Source organism: Poecilia latipinna, unplaced genomic scaffold (assembly GCF_001443285.1).
Source record: "Poecilia latipinna isolate Pla-1442-1.1 unplaced genomic scaffold, P_latipinna-1.0 Scaffold182, whole genome shotgun sequence".
In the NCBI taxonomy this organism is placed as follows: Eukaryota; Metazoa; Chordata; class Actinopteri; order Cyprinodontiformes; family Poeciliidae; genus Poecilia; species Poecilia latipinna.
In genome coordinates, this window is record NW_015112798.1 from 517,237 (window position 1) to 526,022 (window position 8,786).

General features: G+C 38.6%; 1 protein-coding gene across 1 annotated transcript; it reads right to left on the minus strand.

Moving 5' to 3' along the window:
- Window positions 1–5,037: 5,037 nt before the first annotated feature.
- On the minus strand, window positions 5,038–7,647 carry LOC106946227 (C-C chemokine receptor type 8-like). Its single transcript, XM_015030437.1, has 2 exons — window positions 7,561–7,647; window positions 5,038–7,312 (listed from the first exon to the last, which is right to left on the minus strand). The coding sequence occupies exons 1-2, from the start codon at window positions 7,645–7,647 to the stop codon at window positions 6,317–6,319; spliced, it is 1,083 nt and encodes a 360-aa protein (XP_014885923.1). The 3' UTR covers window positions 5,038–6,316.
- Between the last annotated feature and the right edge of the window lie 1,139 nt (window positions 7,648–8,786).

Genomic DNA, 8,786 nt, shown 5'->3' on the forward strand with positions numbered 1-8,786 from the left:
GGTAATGACTTTACGATGAGGGCATGTACAAACAGCTTCAGAGAGATCAGCTTTCATGAAAAATCCTCTGAGGCATTTCGTATGAAGGACCAATCCTGCCATTACCAAGCATATATTCAGAAATAAATTGCCTAATAAATGAATTACTCCAGCAATAAATAATTTAGCAACATTTTAATTTGCCATTTAATGTAGCAAGTAAAAACATAAAATCTTTACTCAAGATATGATCAAAAGATAATTTCTTTCTTTAACTATTCTAATGTATCCCTGGCATATTATTACGATATGAATTATTTTCTTCACCTTTATATTCCTTCACAAATATATTTACAAAGAATACTTTTTTTTCTTTGATTTTGTTCGTCCTTATAAATCTTAAAAATAGATGTATTCTCTCTCCTAAGATATGACCATGTTATTTTTTTTCTCCAATGGATTTCCTTGAGTCCATTTTCTAGGTTATACGTTGCACATTAAAGAAAGATGAGAGTGTGAATTTGGAATAGAAATTTCAGAAGAGGACAGGCAAAGTATATGCTGCTTTCACTGGTCCTCTACCAACTAGAGTAGTAGGAGCACTGTTGGAAAAATATTCTAATATATTTCAAGATTCCCTATCAAGGGAAGCATAGGGAAGCAAAATCAGAGTGCTGGAGGCAATGTGGCTCGACAGAGGCAAACCACTATCACATTTTCTGGGATTGCCCCAGGCTAAACGGGTATCAGCAACGTGTTAAATAAAGTGTTTAAAACCCAAATTAAATGCAATTTTCAAAATGTACACCTGGGTCAGGTACCAAGTTAGCAAAAAAAGGATATATTTAACTTTTTCAGGTCATTTTAGCCGGCTAGTAGGAAAGCAATTGCAAGAAGGCAACCTGCCCACAAATATATATTACTAATTGTGAAAAAAACAAAGAAGACAGCAGGAAGTAATTGGATCTTGCCACTGTACATTTTTTTGATGACTTATCTCATGAATGAACTTATTCACGTGTGATTTTGACTGTATTTCTTATTTAATGGAAACACCACCATTGGGAAATTGTTGATATTCTGTTAATCCCAAAAAACCCACAAAATTTTATACACATTTGTTGTGGAAGCTGTGCTGTGCAGCTCATAAAGATCAAGAAACAAAAGGATTGGCATACCTGACAATAAATCTAAGAAAAATAAAATAAAATTGCTATTTTACTGGTATGTATGGACATTTTATATATAAAAAATAAAAATAAAAAATTCCCTTCTCACCCTCCACGGGTGGTCTCTCTCTCTCTCTCTCTCTCTCTCTCTCTCTCTCTCATCCTCTGAGCTCGGGTCCTCTACCAGAGGCCTGGGAGCTTGAGGTTCTCCTCCAGTATCTTGGCTGTGCCTAGAACTGCACATTTCTGGACTGAGATGTCTGATGTTCCTGGGATCTGTTTGAGCCACTGCTCCAGTTTGGGGGTGACTGCCCCGAGGGCCCCGATGACCACAGGCACCACTGTGGTCTTCACCTTCCAGGCCTTCTCCTGTTCCTCTCTGAGGCCCTGGTATTTCTCCAGTTTCTCATGCTCCTTTTTCCTGATGTTGTGGTCACTTGGTATTGCTACATCCACCACAACGGCTTCTGTGCTGTCCTTGAGTCCAGCTTTCTCCAGNGCACCACTGTGGTCTTCACCTTCCAGGCCTTCTCCAGTTCCTCTCTGAGGCCCTGGTATTTCTCATGCTCCTTTTTCCTGATGTTGTGGTCACTTGGTATTGCTACATTCACCACAACGACTTTCCTCTGTTCTTTATCCACCACCACAATGTCCGGTTGGTTCGCCATTACCATCTTGTCTGTCTGGATCTGGAAATCTCACAGGATTTTAGCTCAGTCATTCTCCACCACCTTTGGGGGTGTTCCCCACTTTGACCTCTGGACTTCCAGTCCATATTCTGCACAGATGTTCCTGTACACTGTACACTATCTTGCACCCTGCTGTTATGTGCTGGACTGTCTCAGGGGCCTCCTTGCACAACCTACACCTTGGGTATTGTCTGGTGTGGTAGATCTGAGCTTCTATTGCTCTGGTGTTTAGGGCCTGTTCCTGTGCAGCCAGGATGAGTGCCTCTGTGCTGTCCTTGAGTCCAGCTTTCTCCAGCCATTGGTAGGATTTCCTCATATCAGCCACTTCAGTTATTTGTCGGTGGTTCATCCCATGTAGGGGCTTGTCCTCCCATGATGGTACCTCTAGCACCTCATCCTCTGTTCCCCATTGTCTGAGACATTCGCTGAGCACATCGTCCGTTGAGGCTTTGTCCTTGATGTATTTATGGATCTTGGACAGTGGCTCTCACACTCACTAGTCCTCTGCCTCCTTCCTTACGGCTCGTGTACAGTCTCAGGGTGCTGGATTTGGGGTGGAACCTTCCATGCATGGTTAGTAGCTTCCGAGTCTTAACATCCATGGTCTTGGTCTCCTTCTTTGGCCAGCTAATTATTCCTGCATATTATCTGATTACTGGTAAGGCATAGCTGTTTATTGCACGGATCTTGTTCTTGCCATTGTTCTTGGCTTCTCAGGACTTGCCTTATTTGTTGGAGGTATTTGGCTGTGGCTCCTTTCCTTGTAACCTCATTGAGTCTATATATATATGCAGTACAGTATAAAACAATGTAAAGTTACTTTATTAAACATGATGTTGAAAAGCTATTTATAATTTTTAATAATTACTGGTGTAATCTTTATTGGAATTCCAGCTCTTTTAATAACCCTTTAACAATTTACATTTAGTGATGAGCTCCAACGTTTTTATTGGAACTCGTCACCCCAATATTCCACTCCCTCCACAGATTCCCAATCATATGCAAGTCGAGACTCCAAAATGTTCATATAATTTCCAGTCAGAAGAAACAGGCTGGAAAATGAAAGTTAATTTATATCTCGTGTGCTAGGAGTTTGAATAATGTGGAGTCTAATAATAGATGTGGCATCAGATATTTGAGTTCATGCTGGAAAAGATTGCTGTCTATGCATGAAAATTAAGTGCAAATATGCATCTCCAAGTTCCAGGGAATATCTGTTGATGCAGGCTGTAAGGATTTGAGTTTACCACAATAATTTTGGTTTTGATGATCATGTTGAAAACATACTGGTTCTTTTCATGCAAAATGGTGCCTACAGCTACAAAATAACCCTTACACACCCAACAATCTACTTTTAAAAAAATGGGAGTCATAATTTATCAGGCTGCTAGTTTTCCAGTTTAGAAATACAACATTTACCCATAAACAATTGAATTCAAAGACCTGGTATAACATTGTGAAAGAAAGGGCTAAAGGAAGTTGTGTGTAGTTGCAACTCAAAGACTTTTTACAATTGTTGCAACATGAAAAAATATAATTAACTTCAGCCTTCAGAATCTTTGCATGAATTTTGTACTCGGAGGATGTAAGGCTCTGCACAGACAGTTCTTTCACTTTGTCGAATAATTTCATCCAGTAAGGCAAAAAATGTATCCAAACCAATCTTGATTAACAGCAAAAGAGTTAGATTTTTTTTTACCCCCGTGATATTATTTGAGTGTTTTTGTCCAAAACAACATATTATACCTCATTTAGCCAATCCCCATTATCAAAGTCCTTTGTTTCTCTATTGCATTAACACTTGAGGTCTGATATCAAATGAACTGGGTTAGCAGCATAGCACAGTACTGCTTCACATTCCTGTAAGGTCCATCATCCAACCCCAAGGCTTTAGTTTTGTATTGTATTTCCTTTGGTAGGAAAGAGAGATGAGGAGTAGTGAAACCTCTGGTGGTTAGCTATCCGACTGCCGTTCCACCATTCCTTCAGCGAGAGCAGACCGAAAAAGTCGCAACAAGACTCAGACTCATTCCACCAATTGTGCATTACTTCCCTTAAAGGGATCTATGATTGGTGGGACATTTTGGCGAAAATATAATGTAATTTTCCTTTTATCTAAAAAATCGCTGCTTGTGATATGACAAAACTCATGATTACTTCAAAAAATGTATACCATTTGTTATATTTTTCACCCATGGAGGTCGTCATCTGTTGATGACACGTTTTGGTCTGTTCTATACTGGAATCTACAGAGTGACCACAGGAAGGCTAACTTTACCTGAGTTGTTGTTTATCATGTTGTGTTTGGTTTGACTCTAATTTTATATAAGCCACACTGTGTCCGTGTTGGCTGTTATTAAAAAAACAAACAGCGAGTGGTGAGTCTGGTTCACTTTCCATATGAGAAGAAAATTAGAGCACAGTGGGAGAGAGCTGAACACAACTTCCAAAAGTTCTATTTGTGACCTCAACATTTCTCTCCAGAAGACAGATTTGTATGAGCCAAAGTGGAAGGGTCTAACAGGTGATCGTTACCTTAACGATCTAAAAACAAATGCAGTGCCGACCTTTCTTAAGGTGCCTAAACCCCAACAGTGGCTAGCAAGTGAAAAACGCTAGAAGAAATATCAGAGACAGACAGTGCTGGGAGCTCTTTTAAATGTTAAAAGAGCTATTGCTAATGCCGCCGGTACTGAATGTGAAACCACGGACCAACACCGAACCAACAGCTGTCACCGGACCGCACACAGAGCTACAGCCGCTAGAAGCATCAGAGATAGGCAGTGCTGGGAGCTCGTTTAGATGATTGCAGATCTTTTGCTACTGCCACTGGGTAGCACAGACCATCAGGACACATGTACTGAATGTGAAATCACAGACCGACACCGGACATAGACCAGACAGACCAAACAGCTGTTACCAGACCGGACACAGAGCTACAGAACTAGCCGGATCACACAGTCCGACCAGAGGTACACGTCATTCATTGTTTCATTCATGAAGCTGAAGGCAGCAGCAGCAAAACACCAGCTCATGACCAACTCTGTCCTCTTCCTCCATTTGGTTCTCCTCATCTTTGTCATTTTCTGATTTCTACATTTTTTTTTCTTTTTGCATTAAAAAAAGACCATGACTGAAGCTAATTTCTCCTGGAATCCCCAGTAATATTACGGTTAAGAAAACAAGTCATGATAAAAGACTGTTTTAAACATATTTATTTAATATCAGGAGCAAAAATAAATGAACAAATTATATCCATACATATTAATAGCTTAGGGGCAATAGGAACGTTTATGATTTATGTACATCTTCATTTACTATACACTGCATACCAAAAGAAAAAACAAACATTATAGAATGTCATGATACAAGTTGTTCAGCACATGGTAGACAGAAAAAAACAAAAACAGAATATAACTATTGCTGGATGCCTGTAAATAATTTAAATGTTAATTTCATTATAATACAGATGCAACATTTTTTCATCAATGATAATAAAGTGGGTTTATATACAAAGCACAACCAAGATGTAATATATCAGTTTGTTGCTGCTTAAGCTTTTGTTGTTGCTGATTTCTGTTAGATCTTTTTGCTGATTGTTATGTCACTGAACATAGCACCCTAAACAACACATGAAAACCAAAACACCAAGATTCATAAGATTTTATTAATGAATGAAGTCATTACTGTATGACACAAAGTAAGCATGTGAACTCCAGCAGTTTTTAAAAATGACCCTGGAGTTTGTTGTCTTCATCAGGTTTGAACAGGAGTTACAGCAGACTGTAAGCTTCCCATCTAAAGACCCAATCCAAATATGCTCCTGTGTATAACATGGGGAAGAGATGCGACAGACATCTGTTCCCTATGACAACAAAGGGCCCAATGACAGTTACTTTTTAAAATTCTTTTGCATTTAATCACAGATTCTCAGTAACACCCATTCAGCTCAGACGTGTTTCCTCTGCCTGTAAACTCATTCCAAAAATTACTCAGCTTTTACTTTTCTTTTCTTCCAGTGCGAGCTTCCTTTTAAAAGTCATCCATCTTGCCACTCTCCCATAAGAGCAAGGTTTGTGAACTGCATGGCAAACAGTAGACCTGTAAATAAATCATGGATCTCTGCAGCCTGTCCAGAGGTACCTTTGGTCTCTTTTCCTGCTGCTCTGATTAATTCTCAGTGTCCTTTCAGCATAATTAGAAATTATAAATACTAACTCAAGGTCTACTGTAACAGCCGGATAAAACGATTGAAAAGGCAGCATTTGTGGGTTTAGCTGTTGATGCTTGATGTTAAATAGTATCAATATCCTCAATTATTTTTCAGTATGATGACAATACATTAGATCAAAGTGACGTTTGTGGTTGTAGCATGAAAAATTGTGCTGAAGTTTAAAAAGCATGAATGCAGTTGCAAGGTACTGCATTTGGTTTGACTCGGGGTGAATAACGACAAACTCACAGAGATAAACTCACTTCTTAAGGCTGAGTTCTTGTTGTTGTGTTGTTTGCATTGAAAGAAATATGATCCTGTAATCTTGGGAAACATTTCACCAGCAGCTGTTTGAAATGGTTCTGAAATTTTTTTCCTACAAATGTATAAAACATTGGACTGATGCAGAAGTAAATGTAAGCCATGTTGCGGGTGACATGAAGAGCGTAACCGAGTTTCTTTTTACCTTCACAGCTCAAAACAGACTCTAATTTATAATGCAGGAGTTCTACAATGTTAAAAGGGATCCAGCAGATGAAGAACAACACTACGATCATAAATATCATCCTGACTGCATGGAATTTAGAACCTGATTGCGATTTTTTAATGGTGACCACAATCCTAACATAACAAAATATGATAATAGCCAGAGGTAGGATCAAAAAGACAAAAAGCTGAATATGAAATCGAAATTTCTTGAGTTTCTCTACATTCATATCAGGAATGTAAGCAAATTCCTCACAGTGAATTTTGCCTATTTTGTCTTTGTCTTTCTTCTCATAGACACCATGAAGGATCATTGGCTGGACACAAGCCAAACCACTGATCACCCACACCACTGCACAAGATATGATAGCATTGCGTCGACTCCTTACATGTACTACTGGCATAAAATGTACAAAAGCAAGGTAACGGTCAAATGTTAGCAGAGTTATAAAGAAAACAGAACTGTAAAAACCCAGGTAGTAGGCACTGAAGACGATCTTGCACATAGCTGAGCCAAAAATCCAGTCAGACATCTGCATGTAGGCGGCCACAATGGGAAGGCTGCTCATTAAGATCAGGGAGGACGCCACCAGGTTGACCAGCAAGATGTTGATCACAGTGTACAGCTTCTCAAACCTGGAGGGAAGATGGTAAGGTGTTATTTTGGCGTAAGCATAAATTTGCCAATAGTCGGAGCACAAATTATTATCAGTGGGTTTAATTTTACACAGGTCTGAAGTACATTTGACAAAAGACTTATGTGAAAGTTGGCCAGAAATTTAAATTAAGTTATGGATTGTTTGGAACTCACAATTTTAGATATGATACATGAATAAAAGTTATTCTTTATTCCTTCTTGTCAAACATTTTGAGACAAATTATGCAAATTTTCACCCATTGCTACAACCATAGCACAGACTTCCTGAAGTTAAATTGTTCCAAACCCCAGGAAAATTGAAGATGCAAGCAGCATTGGGCAGCTCAGTGCCACTCCAGTCATGTGGTGACTGCGAAAGCTCCGTACCTCAAGGACTCTCAGACCAGGAGAAACAAGATTCTCCAGCCCGATGAGACAAAGATTGGACTCTTTGTTGTGAAGGCCAGGCGACATGTTTGGAGGTAACCAAGCCAATGTCATCTAAATGTATGCAGCAATGTCCAGAGACATCTTGGATGGAAAGTTGCTCCAAAGCATCTTGATCAAAGACTGGAGCTACAGTTCATTTAACAGTCAGACAACAACCCAAAGCACATGGCCAAATATGAAAGGTTTTTCAGAACCACTTAATTTGATTGAACATCTTTGGAGAGATCTGAAAATGGCTGAGTGACATATCCATCCAGCCTGATGGAGCTGGAGAAGAACTGCAAAGAAGAATGGGTCAAACTGTTGAATGACAGGAGAGGAAAGCTGAAGGCATCATGTTCAAAAGACCAGAGGCTGGAATTGCTTTGAAGGTGGGTCAACAAAGTATTAAGCAAAGGCTGTCTATACTTATGTAAATATTTTGTCTGATTTGAAGAAGGTGGGGGGGGAGGGGCAACTTCACTCAGCTATGTAAATGTGATGTCTTGGTTTTCTATTTTTAATACAGATGCAAAACACTCCAAAAAATTCCAATGGGTATGTATGTGTAGATTTTTGGGGAAATAAATGAATTTAATACAACTTGGAATAAGGTTGTAACATAACATTAGAAAAAGTGAAGTGCTGTGAATACTTTACAGTGGCCTGTAAATTTTCTCATATAAATTTTGTCTACATCAAACAGCAAAAAGCAAATATAGTAATTTGATCAACATCCAAAGAGTTAAAGTATTTTAATACTATTGCTGTCAATCACAATTAATCATTATACCTAACTTTGTAAGTTTGAAATACACGAAACTGAAGTTGGTTTCCAATTCCAGCTTCCAATAGCTAAAGGGTGATTCCACTTAATTTTTCACTACTTTCCGCATCTTTAATCAACTCTAGTTTAAAAACTGCTGAAAACTCAATAAAGTTAGATTTTCACCATTTTTGGCACCTCTTTCATTACTACAACTGCTCTAATTAAAAAACTAGAAATCCTAGACTCTTCAGACCTGAAATAGATTATTCTGCTCTAAAAGCAGAATATTTAAAACCATTTTAGTGATTTGTGAAAACTCAATAAAGTTAGATTTTCACCATTTTTGGCACCTCTTTCATTACTACAACTGCTCTAATTAAAAAACTAGAAATCCTAGACTCTTCAGACCTGAAAT